Genomic DNA, 19,056 nt, shown 5'->3' with positions numbered 1-19,056 from the left:
AAGATATTGCTGCTATCTACGAGCATTTGAATAAATGCAAAACATGTAGATTTCAGAAATTTAATGAATAATATATTAGAGTGCTTTTTTGTACGTCATGGACTGTACCACCCACTTTACATGGATTGTTTCTTTGGAATTTCACAACACTCTTAATGAAGTTATTATCTTTATGATTCCCAATTTACAAGTTACTAAAAAATGAGTCTCAATGAAATGAAATAGCATGTCCAAGATCACCCAACTAATAAATGGTCTAGCAGCGAGCTGAACCAAAGCAGCCTGTCTCTAGCACAGGTACACAACTGAGCTCTGGATGAGTGCTCAAGTGTCTGGGTTGATGGGTTGCACTGTCCTCCTTATGTTTATGTATATTCTTCTTGTGAATAACCACACAAATATGGGGGACAACTGGCTGCATGCTCGAACATAAAGTCTCAGTCTATGGAACAGAGGTTTCTTTACATTGATTTAACTGATTCATGCAGAAATCTAACCCACAACTGTGGCTGGATAAATTTTTCTCTCTAACCAACTTCTCTAACCAGCCCAGACTCAACTGTTTGAAAATAAAGTAACTGAGAGCTACCTCAAATCCATCATTCTCTGTTGCTTGTGTAACGTTCTCTTGCCTAGCTTTGATGAAAGATAATGTATAATAGTAGAGCATAGCACAGGGCGTAATTATATGAGATAGCCCAGCAGTTTGGAAGTGTTTTGAGGCCTGAGGCTAAAGGCCAAACTCACAACCTGCTAAGGGATGCAAAGAGTGTTTAGTTCCTAAAAGTGCTGAGAAGGAATTTAGATGGAGCTAATTACTTAGCTGGGGACTGTCAAGAAGCCCAGGGGCAGTGAAATTTATAAGTTCTGTGAGAATCAGAGAAGTAAGAGTGAACAGGGTATTGAGAGCCTTGTGAGTTTTCTGCTGGTCAGGAGTACAGGTAATTGTGTTCAGCCCTGCTTGAAGATTGGTAACTTTGTAAATGAATTCATTGTTCTTCCAGAGGGAACTTAGAAGGCTCTTCCATTTTCAAAATAGATAAGGTTGCTCTGGAGGTCACTGAAAGAGGGAACTGATATATAAAGGGAATGCAGGAGAGAAGTATGGGAAATCCCCATTCTAGGGCCTCCTGTTCAGTGCTGCTGGGGCAATGGGAAGGAGGATAAAAAAACTAAAATGAATCTCATATTTCTGTCTTTGGCAGTGAGTTGGAGAGTGATGTTATTTATTGAGGTGAGAATAGTAACAGGTTTGTGGGCAGAATGGTGAGTTAGTTTTGTACATTCTGCATTTGAGAAATGTTCAGTAGGTCATGCCAGTGGGAAGTTGGAGCTGGATTTCAGGACAGAAGTCAGAGCTGTTGTCAACGACTAATCATTGGAGCTTGGGGAGCCAGAGTTTGAATGACGGCCCCAGTCATTTACCAGCCCCATGGTCTTCTGCATGCACACTGCCTAAGCTTTCCAAGCTTCTGTTTATTCAGGAAAATGATGATAGTAATACTAACTACCTCAAAGAGTAATTCCGAGGATGAAATGAGAAAATTATAGTATAGGCTTTGGCATAGCACTTGCTTCATTCCAGTCACCTCATACTCAGCCAAAGTAGGCAAAAGAACACAGGAAGGTAAAGAGGCAAGGATTTAAAAAATACTATATAAATGTCATATACAATTAACGTCTGCTCTCCACATCCATGTCCATGTCCGTGTCCACGTCTGTATCCATGTATCCATGTACTCTGTAAAACTCAGAGTGCCTGATAGCTGTTAAATAATTAAATTGGAAGTATGTTCTTTCTCCCCTCTGCTGCTGAAAATCTCATCTTTAAATGGGAATCATATTAATAATAACTTTGCCTGATTGTGATGATTAAATGTTTTCTATCATCCTTGCTTTATTTCAACAATAGCTCTGTGTGCAGCTGAGAGAGATGTAGTTTTCATAATTAATTAGAATGAAGGAATTAAATGGGAAAAAAATCTTATAAAGTTGAAGTTGTCTCAAAAGTTAGAGTGCCATGTAAGTCAGTTCATCTGAGGAAGTTCATTTAATCAGCCATTCTTTTTTATGTCATTTTCCTGTTGGTGTCCTTAACTCTGGATCAGGGAAACTGGCTTTCCTACTGTCCCCTTTCTCTAGGAGTTTTTGAGGGAGACCTTGTCCTCAGCCTCCACAAATACCCATTTTACGGGCTTATCTTGAAAATTTAATGAAATGTTGCATTTTGAAAAAAGAAGTCTGTACAATTATTGGGAGTATTTAGTACTTTGCATCAACTGTGACATTCTCTTAGATATTTTCTTGTTTAGCTTTGCACTGTAATCTTCTATTATACCAGGATTCAGCTTACTTTTTCCCTTTACCATATCTCATTATAGGCTTAAAGTCAACAGTTCTGTTTGATCCATGGAGAATAATGTCCCCTTAATGATATTTAAACATACTTAAGAGCCACTATCTACAAGTGTTTTTTTCTGACATCTTGAACCCCATCTACATTTGGAAAGTATGCCCTAAATGTGCTCACACTGGACTTTTTGTCATGTCTAGTCTCCACTTTCATAACTGGTCATTAGCTGACCTTTCTAATTAAATATACTTGGGCTTGATCATATTGCATGGCCACCGTGAGGCTACAATAAGTTGACTGCAATACATTCTAAGTTCATGAGTTTGAATTCTGCGACTAGATTACTTAAAAGTATAAACTTTGGAGACAGCCCTAAGTCCAGACTACTGCTTTGCCTTTTACTAGCTATGTGATCCTGAATGAGGTACTTAACCCCTCTATCCTCATTATTTCTCTTGTAAAGTTGGAATTCTTAAAAGTAACTTAATTATTAGGCTTATGGTGAAGATTTAATGAGATAAGGTACAGAAAGTTTCTGGCCCATGGTTAGTACCTATTAACTGTTAGGTACCTTACTATTAGTATTAAAGTGCATTTACTTCAAACTATGAAATAACAGTTGTTAATTATGCCGTTTAAATTGCTATTACTATGTTTTTTTAAAGGCAGTGACTCTCATTGGGCCTTAAGAAAAAGATCTGACATGACACATAATATAATAAATGATCCAATTCCTCTATCCCTTTGTTTCATTGCTTGCTTTCTAGATAAATAGCATGGAATGGTCCTTTCTTATGACATGTATGTGTGCTCTGATAGAACGTCGTAGATACACCCTCTAGAAAGAATGTCTGAAATGCTAAATTTCTCCAGTGTACAAGCAGAGTGAATCATCAGTCTTTTTGCTGGATGGTAGTGTTGTCATTGTTATGAAACACCCAAGTTCCTGGGACCATATTCATTATACATTCATATTTTTCTTGGAAAGTTTAACTTAAGATGTTATTTTTTCCTGAATTTTAAAGTATGCCAATGTCATTTTGTCTGTGGCCACTACTGTACAAATAAATGTTTCAGCCAAAATAACTATGTGGCTTTTAACGTGTACAGTGTTTTCATAATAGTGAAAATACTCTAACAGGATATTTTTTGCCCGCATGTATCAACAGCTATGAAAATTAACTGCCTACCTTAGAACATTTCATGTCACTAAAATTACAAAATACAACAAGGTTTACATGATTTGGAATAGTTGCAGATGCTTAGGTAAATAGACCATAATAGCTATTAAAGTATAATTATTATAGTAAATTTCTTTCTTAGATGAGTAAATTGGCTTGATAGGCTCAATAAATTAGTTATTAGGCTTAATAAATATGTGTTTGATGGTGATATTGATAATGATAGTTGTAGAAACTAAATGAATTTATAAGTATATTAGTACCTCTGATAGAAAAATCCACTCAGTATTATTATTATTACTTTGGGCAAATGGAGACCAAAACATGGGGATTCAGTCTTGCCAGAAGTAATATTTGCTAAAGAGTTAAGGAGCACAGCATGATTACATGCTATATGCTCAATTAGTTTTTGTTGAATTAATGAGTTAGAATGTAGCTCTTATCTCTTATGTTCATGCTGATTTTGATATTTTTAAGAAATCTCACTTGTGTTAATATTTCTCATAACAGGAAGTTATGTTCAAACTAGACACACACAATTTGGAGTCTGGCAGACTTAAATGTCCTTTTGATCCTCAACAGCCTTTTGCTTCTGTAATGACAGGTAAGATCAATGATAAGCAGTTCTTGCTTTAGGTGCTTTTCTAAAAAAAGTATGTGTAGATTAAACTATGTTTTCATATTGAGTTAAAGATTATTTTGGAATCTCTCACTGGCTGTTGGGTTATAGTGTTTTAGTGCCAAATGCCTCTCTACTTAGCATCCTTATCATTAAAGTGAGGTCTCAGCCATCCTTAATGTTGCACAGTTATGTTGAACATGAACTTCAGGTTGATTTCTCCCTTTTGTTTTTTAAACAGAACATGATTATATTTAATACACAATTTTGGTGCAACCAAAAAATAAAACAGCACAGTAAAATAATAACAAAAAAATATGAGAAGTGGTTAACATCTTTAGTCATAAACAATCTCTTAGAAACCAGTAACAGAGGCACTATAATCCAAGGGAACTGGATAAAAGAAAATGAAATAATACAAATGATGACTGAAGATTAAGAATACATGATTGAGCTGAACAGGAGCAGAAGGATAATTTCTCTGTAATTTCACAGTGTCAAAGAATAAAAACACTGACATGTTAAGTCTTTCAGGTTTGAACACTGTTGTCCAGTTTGAAGTCTCATGAATGAACACTGGGAGACAGATTGATGAGAGCATCTACAAATAGAGAGGAAGCAAAATTTGACTCAAAATACAAATTTTTAATTCCCTCGCCTAGCAATTCAAAATCATTGAAAGTGTTTCAACAAATTAGTTGAAGAAATTAAAAATGAGTTATATAATAGCATGTGTAATGCAGAGAAAATATATAGCCAGTATTGTGGGAGACTGCATGGCATCCATTTTGCTAAAATCTGCTTTGCCATCTCCTGCCCCAAGGCCGGATACCTCTGTATACAATGTTTCTGCATTCCTTTAAGTAACCATTTACTCAGCCAGTTATGCTCTGTTTATCTTTTGTTCCACCTGTGATATTTACATGATATTTACTTGAAATTGCATCAGGGTGGTTACCACAAACATCGCTTGGCAACAAATGTTCTTGTTTTTCTGCTTCTTGACCTATATATAGTGTGGATCTCCCCGAATAAACAGGCTTAATCAGAGCCCTGTCTTGTCTCCATTTCTGGTGTCTCTTGTCCCTCCTCATCCTCACTCCCCATCCTCACTCCCCCTCTAGAGTCCACGTATATAGGGCAAGAAGCAGAAAAACAAGAACATTTGTTGCCAAGCGATGTTTGTGGTAACCACCCTGATGCACACAGTATATGGGCTGAAAACACTACTTGTTTATCAATTTATCAAGACAACCCAAAAGGATGTGCACAAAATCCATTACTGGTATACAACAGCATAAGGAATATAGTCAATATGTATTACCTTATTCTTTTTAATGCAATTGACACACACTCATTCTAAAATTTTACATTTAACTGTCTCAGATTTCCTTATATTAAGCCATGTCCCTACAAATTTAATAGTTTCTTAACCATAACATGTTGCAAAATTTGTTTAAGATTTAAGTGGAAAAGTTAATGATAAGACATAAGTGGGTAAATTAAACAAACAAATTATAGAGTACAGATGACAGAATGTAGTAACACCCTTTCTTCCGATTTCACCATAACCTGATTATAATAGTAAAAATGTGAACTTTTTACTAGCACATTCAGTCTTCTCTTGCTTTGTATATATCTTAAATTTTCTTATGAGATGACTCTTCTATTTAATGAAGGCAGTACTGTGTGGTCTGAAGTCTGTTCTCTGGAATGTCAGCACAAATGAATTTCAATCATTATAAGAACTCCTTTTGTCTCGGTTTGGCTTGTGACTTTAGTCTCTTTATATTTAACTTGTCTATCAAATGCTTGAATAGTCTATGAGACTGAAGCACCATAACATTTTAATTTTCACTTAGTGAGAACTAGTGATCTTCCTTTGAAGTGAAAGTGTGTGTTTTGAAAATCATGACTAATGTTTAGTCATTATCCAAAAAAAAAAAATGAGATAGATGATTTGTGATTCTAATCTGTCAAGAGGGTTAACACTCCCTTAATAAAAAACAATAGATGGTAGGCATTGGTGACCCCTCTTAGGAATCCCTAAGTAATTTAAATACAAAGAAGACAGTTTAAAAGCTTGAATCTACAGACTCAGTTTTGTAGTTGAAACACAATTTTCTTCTGACAAAATGTTCAAATATTTGCAATTTTGTTTCAAACTAATCATGTGTTTCATTTACTCTTATTAAACTTTTTTTATAATGTTTTTGTTGATGGTTTTTTCTATACTTGTAATTTTAAAAATTTGCCCCACAATGAAATGTTACCATTTATATATTTTAAGGGAATGTTTATTTTACATAAATGAATTTCTCTCTTGTGCTGTTTTGTTTCCTTTGAAGTTGACTGTCGTCATTGTTTAGGTTGGTTGTCTTAGGTCGTTCAGTAAAAATTTATGTAGATGGATGTAATCAGAGGATTTAGGAAGTATCTGAATCACTTACACTTAAGCCCTCCAAAAACCCAAAGCAAAGATACATTTCTGAAGAAAATTATATTTCAGTGGTAAAACAATGTCTTTAGTTCTTTTATTTAGGCATTTAAAAAAAATCTAAATGTTCTATAGATTAGCCATTTTCTATTTTGGTCTATTAAGGGTAACCCAAAGTAGTTGACTATGAAGATTTCTTGAAATAGCAGCTTAGCTCTCAAAAGTGCAACATATTCTACTACAGGGATAGCATTCTTTTCATGCCACCTTCCTCCACCCCAACAATGCTCTAACAAGCATTGGGGAACTCCCCCTGCCCCCCTTATTTCTACCCCAATAGTTTTCTCTACCTCTCCTTCCCCTTTCTTCTCTCCCTTCTCTCCTTCCTGTCATGTCTTCTCTCCTTCCTGTCTCCTTTCCCTCATCTCTATCTTCTCACCCAGCTTTCTCCTCTCAGCTTCTTTCTTCCTTTCTAGCCTCATTTCTTTCCCTCCTTCCTTCCTTCCTTCCTTCCTTCCTTCCTTCCTTCCTTCCTTCCTTCCTTCCTCCTCCTCCTCCTCCTCCTCCTCCTCCTCCTCCTTCTCCTCCTCCTCCTTTCTCTCTCTCTCTCTCAAAACCATGGATATGCACTTTACATAAATAACAGGAAAAAGAAGCTTGGTATGCAGTAAGAGCAACATCGTTCCTGTCGTTCCCCTTTCAGGAATTCCTGTTTATCAGAACTATTAGAGACATGACTAGCTACAAGGAATGCAAAATGTTATAATTACAAAGAATGACTTCAGTGCTGAAAGCTCCCTTTCAGCAGAGATTAGGCAAAGAAAAGTTGTGGTCATTGAGGTTGTGTTGGTTAAGTAAATACTAATTACAACAATCCATTCCTCATCATAGCATTTTCTTTTTAATATTTCTTTGTGTTGCTGCAACAAGGAACTCCTAATTATGATATATCCTTGAATTATTTGTGAAGAGAAGGAAAAGAAAAAGAGCTTATTCATAAGAGAATCCAATACATGTGCAGTTCTTAATTCAGAAGACTTTGACGTTCTTCATATTCAAGTATCAAGCATCAGCTTACTATAGCTCATTGAGTTATCTTTTCTTTAAGCAAATTTTTCAAAATCTGAAGTTTATGAATTATAACATCAATATATTCTGATGTTAAGCAATAAACATCTTTGGTTTCATGCTGTTAAATTAGTATACTGTAAACAGTACTGCTGGTAAACTCTTAGAAGCCCTATGTATTCTTTTCTCCCACCCAGATGAGTACCTCTACTCTGGAACAGCTTCTGATTTCCTTGGCAAAGACACTGCATTCACACGGTCCCTTGGGCCTACTCAAGACCACCATTACATCAGAACTGACATTTCAGAGCACTACTGGCTCAATGGTTAGTGATTTTCTCACTTTTGATTGTTTTGCTTTGATTTGGAGAAGATAAGAAACTCATTATTATTCATTCAGATGTGTTTTGGGATAAGTGATTTAGCTCAACATTATAAGGTACGTTTGAAATAATTTTCTCACTAATTTACACATGTTGTGTATATAATAATCACAGCTGACATTTATTGAGTGTGTGTGATTGTCCTTGACATTTCTATGCTCTAATTGATTATTTAATATCCATAAGTGATCTATGAGGTATATAAAATTATTACACACTTTTAAAAATGGAGGTAGAGAGAAGTTGAGTAATTTGGTTCAAGGTCTTAAAACTTGTCAATTGCAGAGCTGAGTTACAAATTAGCAATCTTTCTCCTCCAGTCTGTCTTTTTTTGTTGTTGTTATTTATTTATTTTTAATATTTTTTCTTTATTGATTTTGAGAGAGAGGAAGGAAGAGGGAGAGAGAGATAGAAACATCGATGAGAGAGAACATCAATTAGCCACCTCCTATATGCCCCCCACTGGGGATCAGGCCCACAACTTGGGCATGTGTCCTGTCCGGGAATGGGACCAGCGAACTCTTGGTGCATGGGTCGATGCTCAACCACTGAGCCATACTGGCCAGACTCCAGTCTGTCTTTTAATGACTATGAGCATAATGCAAAGGGGTTAGATTATATTACTAACTTCTTTTGTTTAAAGATAATTTATGTTTTGGTTAAGACATCTCCCTCCAAAATTTTAGGCATATTGATACTGACATTAGTTTGATTACTTTGTCATTTAGGAGTCATATAGTATTCCAAGTTTTCAATAAAACAAACAAATTCTTCAAAAAAAAACCCAACCCAAAACAAAACCTAAATGTATTTATTTAATTCAAGGAACAATGCAAGGATTTTTTTTTTTTTCTACTGCCTTACAACAAGTCTGGTTTTATCATGAGTTTTCAAATTAACATAGAATTTTGTTCCACTGCATGGCAGAATAACATAACATTGCTATTGAAGCAGGCAGACAGCATTTCTCATTCCCACCATAAATATTTGGTTTTAGTAGAGGAGGCCTGGGTAGAGACTTCCTAGGGCCTCTCTATCTCTATATCACTTAAGGAGTGACAAGATAAACAAAATGAAAAAATATTTCTTTAGTCAAAACTTCCAGATCTATTTGTTTATGCAACAATGTGAATTTCATTGATCAAAAGAGAACCCTAGTAACAGATAACACAAATTTGGACTATCCCCAATTAAGTAATTTCTTAGCACTTATGCAAGGCAAGACTATTTTCTTGAGCATTGTGAGGTTTTACAGAAATACTTGGTTTAAGAAGGACTCCATAGAATTTACCAATAGAAAAGCTTAGCTATCTGCTTAAGAAACTAGATACACTTTTGGCTTTAAAATGAAGTAGAGTTGTATTTTTTCAGTCTTGAAATGGCTAATGTCATCATACTGTCATTTAAAAGATTATTTCTTTTTTTTCCTTAACTGTAATGTGTCCATAAAGAAGTCTGAAGCGCTGCTAGAACAATAAATGTAGGAAATGTTTATTCAATTATTATTTGCCTAGCATGCTGTCCTTAGGGCTATGTGAAGAGAATGACAAAATAGGAAACCTTTGAGTTGGTTGAACATTCTATCTCTTCTTGGCCTAAGATCAAATGAGTTGGTTGAACATTCTCTTAATAAGCAACATTTGAGGGCCTGTGATAAACTGAATGCTATTCTACACACTGGGCCTGAAAAAATTACACAGGAGGGTTTCTGACTTCATGGATAATGAATGCTTGAGGCATAGGAAGAGAGTGGGAGATGAAGCTAGAAAGTTGTAAATATTATCTTGAAACCAATGGAAAGTAATCTGTGGTTTAATTTATATTTTATTTTTTGAGATATAGTTGACATATAACATTATATTAGTTGCAGTTGTACAGCATAATCATTCTATATTTGAATATATTGCAAATGGAACACCACAGTAATTGTAACAACATCCGTCACCAGACATAGTTACAATTTTTTTTCTTGTCACGGGAACTTTAAACGCTTACTCTCTTAGCAACTTTCAAATATGCAGTATAATATTATTAACTATACATAATGCTGTGTATTATGTCTCCATAGATTATTTATTTTATAACTAGAATATTGTTTCTTTTGATTTTCTTCATTCCTGATATTAATTAGAGAAATCAGCTCTTTGTTTTTGATGAAGGTCACTGACAATGGCATGAGGGGAAGACTAGAGGAACATGAGGACAGAGAGAGAAGAGGCCATTTATTGATGTTATCGGTGGAAATGGGTGTCTTGGGGTCCACTGAAATAAGCATTTCTGGAGGCCCTCAAGGGAGGATGAGATATGGCAGAAAGCTTTAGTTCCATGGATTTACATCCCTGAGTTTCCCAAGTTTAATTTCCCTTAGTCTAGTCATAGAAGAAGGATAGCTGAGGTTTCAGTAGAGCTAAAAACAAAGCCAGTGTACATTCCATGATGGAGCTGGGTCTGGTTCAGCGTCAGGCTAGTTATAGTCCATTAGTCCATTGTATGTGGGGTCCTTTTCTAACCTGTCGTTCAATACCAATTTTCTGATTTTATCTCTTAGCTTTCTTAACTTCATCCACCCAGTTACCTTAAAATCATCTTTGATTCCTTCCTCTCCTTCACCCTTTTATCTAAGGGCTTTTACTTCCTTCAGAATATCTATTGACCTTGTTCTTTCCATGATCACCATCTCCCTATGGGTCTCCATCACCTCATTTCTGGTTTATTGCCATTATTTTATTGTTTTTGTTTTTTTAATCATTTCTGGTCTAGCCAGAGACTGTTAGTGTGAGCATCGGGTCAGAGGTTTGCTGAAGGACAAGTGGCCAAAATCAGAGGAGGACAGTGCTTCAGAAGACCCAGTCAGTCCACAGCTTCTCGGTCCATAGAAACTGGGACACAGCTAGGGAGAAATTACAGAAACTATATGAGATTCTTATAATGAGGAAGTACCTGGCAATCTTAAGGCAAAGCGAATTAGCTTGCTTAGGGAGCATTCAGAATATCTATTGACCTTGTTCTTTCCATGATCACCATCTCCCTATGGGTCTCCATCACCTCATTTCTGGTTTATTGCCATTATTTTATTGTTTTTGTTTTTTTAATCATTTCTGGTCTAGCCAGAGACTGTTAGTGTGAGCATCGGGTCAGAGGTTTGCTGAAGGACAAGTGGCCAAAATCAGAGGAGGACAGTGCTTCAGAAGACCCAGTCAGTCCACAGCTTCTCGGTCCATAGAAACTGGGACACAGCTAGGGAGAAATTACAGAAACTATATGAGATTCTTATAATGAGGAAGTACCTGGCAATCTTAAGGCAAAGCGAATTAGCTTGCTTAGGGAGCATTTCTGTCCTCTGTTTTGAGAAGTGACCATTTTTCAGATACAGTCAGCCTAGGGTCCAAAGGCAGGTCAGTGGGGTCATCTGGCTTGTGTCAGGAGTATGAGGAGACAAAATACAGTGACTTGTTAGAAGAACTGTGTTGATTATTGGGAATGAATGTTATCTCAGATATTACCTTATTCAATCTCAAATTCCACAAATTGAGACTTAGTCTGAAGAAGGGATATGTCTAGGTCTAACAGCCAGCCTATCCTTCCATTACAATACCAATAATGGAAAGAACAGCATATCATGTCTCTTAAATTTGGAAGCTTGACTTCCATTTTGGTTGCATAAAGTTATGGGGATAAAGACTCATTCCTTCCTTAGCACTGGACCTAACAGCACAGCTAATGACAGTCTACTTGCTCCATAGCTGTACAACCCAGTGTGGTAGACACTGCCACATGTGGCTGTTTAAATTTCAATTAATTAAAATTAAGTAGTTTTAAAATTTGGTTTCTTTTTTAAAAAAATGTTTTTCTTTCCTTTATTGATTTTACAGAGAGAGGAAGTGAGAGGGAGGGAGAGATAGAAACATCGATGAGAGAGAACATCAACTGGCTGCCTCCTGCATGCCCCCCACTGGGGATCAGGCCCACAACCTGGGCATGTGTTCTGACCAGGAATCGAACCTGCGACCTCTTGGTGCATGGGTCAACAATCAACCACTGAGCCACACTGGCCAGACTAAAATTTGGTTTCTTAGTCACATTAGTCATGTATAAAGTACTCAATAACCACATGGGCTGGGGACTACCACATTAGATAGCATAGATATAAGACACTTCCATCATCATGGAAATTTCTATTGAATAGCTATGGCCTAAAGTGTACTTGTTTATGAATTATGCACCAGAGCCCACAGTACCATAATGCAATTTATGTGTAAATTTTCTTTACTATTCATTTAGCATGTAGGTATAAATCTCACCCCTGGGTTTTGTAACATTTTTGCCAGGTTGAAAATACTGGCAGATATTTGATATTTCAAACAATGGGCTTAATGTATAATTTATTTCTTCTAATATATTATTATATTATTGTATTATTTATTCCTGGTTAGATAGTATGAGATTTTTTTCGGTTAAATTTTGCTTTCCATACTTTCATTTTCAATTTAAAATCCTGCTTTTTGCGTGTCTATGATGAACTAAACTGATGTAAATGTAAATTTATTTTATGTTAAGATGAAATAAAATAAGAAAACTAAATTAAATTTGCAATTGACAATTTAGATGTTAAGATGCATTTTAAAAATATGATACCACACGAATCTTTTCTAAGTCCATTTTTATCACAGACCACTGAGGGACTTTAAAATCCTTGATGTGTGTGTGTGTGTGCCATAGTTTGTTCTTTGCCCTGCCTAGAATTAACCAGAGTGAGATCAGTTAACTTCTTCACTTATTAGTCCAAAGATCCTTGTCAGACTTTCTTGAGGACATTGTCTAATCCAGTTCCAAAAGACGTAAGTAGGAATCCTGATCCCTTCTTTGAGAAACTAACCCATCCATTAAATATCTAACGGAAGAGTGAAACAAATGCAAAGGTGAAATAGAAATACTATGAGGATTTCTAGATGAAGACTTAGATGATTCCACACTTTTTTCCCCCTCAACTTAATCTTAGGACATATCAGGAAATAGGCTTATAGGTAAAAGTCAGAGTATTCAGAGTGGACTTCGTGTGAGAATTTTAGGATAAAACCAGAGTATAAAAAATGAAAACAATGACCCCTCAGATGCATATGTTTTTGTTTCCTTTCCCGGAGTAAAGGAGAAGTTTTGTTTTAATTTTTTATTTTTAACATATGGAAGCAGTGTTTATTTGAAGTTTCTTTTTGAGTGCTCTGTTGTCTATAAATTCTCCTTCCACACAAAAGGATAAAATCTTTTTAAATGTAGTACAAAACAGACATTACAAGAAGTAAAGGAAAATAAGAAAGTCACTATGCATTGCCATGGTGTGGGCGAGCTTGTCTGGGTGAAAGAGGTTCAAAGGGAGAAATAAAAGTGGAGTGTACTGCAGGCCACATGGATTTATGCCATTTTCTTTCCTTTTTTTTTTTTAATTAATTTATTTTTGTTACAGATGTTTCTCCTTTCCCCCCCCACTGATTCCCACCTTCCCCTCCCTCCCAGCCCTGTCCCCAGCTTTGTTGTCCATGTCCATGCATACATGCATATAAGTTCTGTGTTTTATCTCTCCCCCACCACCCACTCTTCTGAGGATTGTCAGTCTATACCCCACTCCCACATCTCTGGGACTATCCCATTCCTCAGACTGTTATGTTCATTATATTCCACAAATAAGTGAGATCATATGATACTTGTATTTCTCTGTTTGGCTTGTTTCACTTAGGATAATACTTTCCAGGTCCCTCCATGTCGTCTCAAAGGATAAGAGATCTTTCTTTCTTACAGCTGCATCAACAAAACATCAAACAACAAGTGTTGGCGAGGGTGTGGAGAAAAGGGGACTCTAGTGCACTGCTGGTGGGAATGCAGACTGGTGCAGCCACTATGGAAAACAATATGGTGTTACCTCAAAAAATTAAAAGTTGAACTTCTATTTGACCCAGTGATCCCACTTCTAGGAATATACCCTAAGAAGCCTGTAACACCAATCAGAAAGAATTTATGTACCCTATGTTTGTAGCAGCACTATTTACAATAGCTAAGATCTGGAAACAGCCCAAGTGTCCATCAGTAGACGAATGGATAAAAAAAGCTGTGGTACATGTACACAATGGAATCTATGCCATTTTCATTGACAGTGACTCTTGGTGCCATGCTAAAAGTTCATTTGTGAAAATGCATGAGTACAAACTCCATCCCTATCAGGGCATGTGTTTCATATGCCAAAGGGGAAAAATGTGCTATAATAGAGCCCAGGTACTATTGGTATGATTTTTAAATTATTTGATTAAGCAATAATGCATGTCATACATCGATTACATGATACCTATTTTTACCCAAATTAGGCAGCAAGTCAGGAAAGAGTTTCTATTATGAAACAATAACATTAGTGTTCTAAGGACCTCAACTGAATCTGCAAGATCGAAACTATTCTTGAACATGTATATATTTTTAACTTACAATATGTGTTTGTTTAAATCAGAACTGAGTTCCATTTGAAACTCTTTTTTTGTAATTAGATTTCTTTATATAGTAAACATATGACTTAAACACTTCCAGCATTCAATTTTCATACAGCACTCCAAAATAATTTTCTTATATTACTGGAAAAAGAACCAGCATTTAAAGAGAGCTCAGTAGCCTGGCCCGTGTGGCTCAACTGGTTGGAGCTTCAATTTGTACACCAAAAGGTTGCAGATTTGATTCCCCGGTCAGGGCACATACCCAGGTTGCAGCTTCGATCCCTTGTTGGGGCACATGCAAGAGGCATCCGATCTCTCTCTCTGTCTCTCTCTCTCTCCCCCCGCCCTTCAGCTCTATAAAAATCAATACAATGTTTTTTTAATTTAAGAAGAGTTCAATAAAACCCAAAGTCACTGAATAAACACAAGACCGTCTGTTATATGCTATGAAATGGTAGTCTTTGTCAGTGATTCTTAATCTTAGTTGCTTATAAGAATCACCTATAAGGTTTTATTTATTTTTGTATCTCTATATTTCAAAAATACACATGTAAGTGCACTTGGAGGATTTCATCCAGGACAATGGACATTGAATTGAGTCATATATAAATTCAAAAGAGTTCTAAAATTACTACTAATCTGGTCTGTGTGTGTGAGAGCCCACAGTGGGTTGTCTTTTTCTCTACTTGTTGCTGCAACCTCTTTTTAAGTCATTGGAAACATCAAGACTGGGCCTTCTTAGCTATATATCTTGGCCATATGTTAATATTTCCTTATATAGATTGTAATTGGTTTTCAGTGAAGAGTTAGTTTTATTGATTTTTATATTCTTTGATCCTACCAGTTTTCTTGTTCTGAGTGCCTTGAAATAGTCGTAATTAAATAAATTCTTTGTTTTCATGAATTTGCTCAAATCCTAATACTGTATTTGTAAGAAAATTTATTTCCACAATGAGTTTTTTTTTTTTAAGAAAACATAATATAGTTAAATCAGAAAAGAGAAGTGTTAATTTGTAACTAAAAAAGAACTTTTACTTTGCTCAGGAATTCAAAACCAAGTGTTTGTGATTTATCAACAATTGAAAAGATGGGCTGGAGGGGGAATTGTTAATGGACCTTGCTAATTTAAGATTAATTAATTAAAGAAATTTTAAAACAGGGAATTGTTAATGGACCTTGCTAATTTAAGATTAATTAATTAAAGAAATTTTAAAACATCCCACATGGGTTTACTAAAATTTAACTTTTCTATAATCCAGGATCATGTCAAAGTGAGATTATCAGGAGCATAGGAATCCATGGAGCTTTAAATTCCAGGGAAAGAGCAGGGAGGTACTAAAGAACAAGGCAGAGAAAGTTTGTGTTCATGTCTTCCTCACCCTCCTATCCTCTCAACATTTCTCATTTAAGCAGAGAAAAAATTGGATGGGAGACCAGGGCAGACCTAGAGGCTGGGATGATAAAGACTGAACTACTCATTACTTGGAATCAAATATTAACTTTTGCCTGTTAAAGAGGATGACTGTGAAACCTTGTTTATTGGGCTGTTGACCAACTGCTCTACATTTGCACTATAGTTGACCAACTGCTCTAGATTTTTAGTCTCCTGGGGTACACAGCAACCAGGGTCCAGTGCAAATCTCTGAAGAAGGCAATGTTGATCTTTTTTACCTCTCATTTCATCTCTTTTTTTCCCCCTTACGGTGTGTGTATGTGTGTGTGTTTGGGGCCGGGGGGGGGGGGGGGGTCTTATTTTATTTCCTATTTCTATTCCCTGAACAATGCTCTGTGCTTCCTTCTGGGTATCTGTATTTTCTACCTAGCTAAAGTCCTTTCTTTATTTCTCTATCACTCTCCTTGTCTCCTTTGCTTTAATCAAAGAGATTATTTCTGAACTAGTATCACCCAATTCCAGATCTGTTACCTGGTTAATTCACAATTATACACAACTAGTACTTAAAATGCCCCATGCTTTTTAAACAAGGAATTAGTAACTCAGATTGATTTGCCATTGATGAAGTATTGCCAATATTTATTCACCTGCTCTGTATTATGGCATCTTTCCATGGCAGCACACTTAGAACGATTTCATTATTAGTGACTACCTAGTATTCTAAGAATTGTTTAGAGGTACATAATTTTCTATTATTTTCTTGTTTGTAGTCATAATAATAATAATGATTATCTCAGTTATCACCTTAATCATAAACATTTACTGAACCCTTATGTGTCAGTCACATATGTAAATGTTTTACATATATTAATCCATGTTATCATTTATCCAAGGAGGTATTGGTAATCTCTTATCAGGTATGAGAAAATTCAAGCATGGAGAAAATAAATAATTTGCCTAAGGTCACCTTTCCAGTAGGTGGCAAAGATATGACGTAAACCTAGAGAGAATGTCTCCAAGGCCTATACCGCAGGTGACCCACACACTATGTATTTTTATTTCATGTTTTTCCTTTTTGGCAATTACACCAAATGCAGCAAATAACTTCATAATATAACAAAGTTTAGGATATGTTTACAGTTTTTCCTAAGCTTTCTATAACAGATATTGTGGCTAAAAAGCAGTAAGGCCATCATAAAAGAAGAGAATATAAATCGTAGAATCTTCATGTTTGAAAGGGCTAAGTAATTTAGTCAAGTTGCACAAACTGTGAATATCAGCCTGTCATGTTCTTACCTGCTCTCTAAAGACCCTAGAAAAGTTGTTCAGGACCTCTCCATGGGAAACATGTTTCTCCGTGTGTCTTATTTCCCACGTTGTACTCATGGTTCGTTTTTTTGTTTTTTTGTTTTTTTTCAATTCTGCTAATTGTTTGACATAAAAAAGATGCCAGTAGTATTGTGGCTAAATTATTTCAGTATTTTAATTTTTAGCTTCTTTTGTTTTAAACAGGAGCGAAATTTATTGGAACTTTCCCCATACCAGACACCTATAATCCAGATGATGATAAAATATATTTCTTCTTCCGTGAATCATCTCAAGAAGGCAGTACTTCTGATAAGACGATTCTTTCTCGAGTTGGAAGAGTTTGTAAGGCAAGATATTTTTACTTTACTTAGGAATATACGTATGTGTATGAACAGTGACCCATGTAATGTGGAAGTAAAAGTTAATGTCCATTATGAGTTGTAGGATATATTCATACAATCTTACATGTATAATTTTTAGATCCAAAAGGAAAAAGGGAACAAAATTATTCCATTTATCCAATATTACAGTTCACTTTCGCAGTGCCGGGGCTGTTGCCCAGGTGTGAGTCTCATTGGCACCTCACTCCTTTCACTGATGGGCTGTCCCTTTGCTAGTTATTGATATTCCAGTGAAATCCCTGCATTGTACTAATTCATGGAGGTTAAAATGTTCATACACATTCAATAATCTTATTCTGAAATTTAAAGCAATTTATTGTAATCCCTACGGTAACTTAAACACTAAAAGAATCATATCTTTTATTTTTATTGAAGCACATATCTCACTACACATCTGAAATTATGTATTTTTTATCTTTATTGTTGAATGTATTACAGATGTTCCTCATTTTTCCTCCATTGACCCCCTCCTCTCCACTCCTGCCCCCCTCCCGCCTTTTCCCATACTGTTGTCTGTGTCCATTGGTTATGCATATAAGTTCTTTGGTTTATTTCTTCCCACCCCTCCCCACCCCCTTCTCTTTGAGGTTTGTCAGTCTAGCAACCAATTTGTTCTTCTTCATCTCTTCACCTTTTTTACCCATTCCCCCACCCCCCCTCCTGTCTGGCAACCAACAAAGTGTTCTCTGTATCTATGAGAATGTTTCTGTTCTGCCTGTTCATTTTGTTTGTAGATTCCATTGCTGATAGACATGTATTCATTGCCATTTTGTTTGTTCATATATTTTATCTTTTTCTTCAAAAAGACCCTTCAACATTTCATATAATAACAGTTTGGTGGTGATGAACTCCTTTAACTTTTTCTTGTCTGGGAAACTCTTTATATGGCCATCGATTCTAAATGACAACTTTGCAGGATAGAGTAATCTTGGTTGTAGGTTCTTGCTTTTCATCACTCTGAATATTTCTCCCCACTCCCTTCTGGCCTGCAAAGTTTCTTTTGAGAAATCAGCTGAAAGTCTTATGGGGACTCCCTTGTAAGTGACTAACTGCTTTTCTCTTGGTGCTTTTAAGATTCTCTCTTTGTCTTGAACCTTTTGCATTTTGATGATGATGTGTCTTGGTGTGAGTCCCTTGGGGTTCATCTTGTTTGGGACTCTCTGTGCTTCCTGGACTTGTATGTCTGTTTCCTTCACCAAGTTAGGGAAGTTTTCTGTCATTATTGTTTCAAATAGGTTTTCGATTTCTTGTTCTCTCTCTTCTCCTTCTGGCACCCCCAAGATGTGAATGTTGGCACGCTTGAAATTGTCCCAGAACCTCATTACACTATTCTCATTTTTTAAAATTCTTTTTTCTTTTTGCTGTTTTGATTAGGTGTTTTTTGCTTTCTTATATTCCAAATCGATGGTTTGCTTCTTGGCTTTACCTACTCTACTATTGAAT

The 19,056-nt window shown here is 35.9% G+C and overlaps 1 protein-coding gene across 1 annotated transcript in view; it reads left to right on the top strand.

Moving 5' to 3' along the window:
- The window catches only part of SEMA3D (semaphorin 3D), a 155,337-nt gene that overhangs the window by 62,840 nt on the left and 73,441 nt on the right, over positions 1 to 19,056 (top strand). Inside the window, exons 5-7 of the mRNA XM_036247468.1 lie at positions 4,045 to 4,138; positions 7,856 to 7,984; positions 17,417 to 17,559. Of these exons, the coding sequence (XP_036103361.1) occupies positions 4,045 to 4,138; positions 7,856 to 7,984; positions 17,417 to 17,559 (366 nt within the window). The remainder of the gene's footprint in view (positions 1 to 4,044; positions 4,139 to 7,855; positions 7,985 to 17,416; positions 17,560 to 19,056) is intronic.

The sequence above is a fragment of the Molossus molossus genome, unplaced genomic scaffold (assembly GCF_014108415.1).
Source record: "Molossus molossus isolate mMolMol1 unplaced genomic scaffold, mMolMol1.p scaffold_m16_p_7, whole genome shotgun sequence".
In the NCBI taxonomy this organism is placed as follows: domain Eukaryota; kingdom Metazoa; phylum Chordata; class Mammalia; order Chiroptera; family Molossidae; genus Molossus; species Molossus molossus.
The sequence above is the reverse complement of the archived record's forward strand: the minus strand, read 5'-3'. Positions and strand labels throughout refer to the sequence as shown.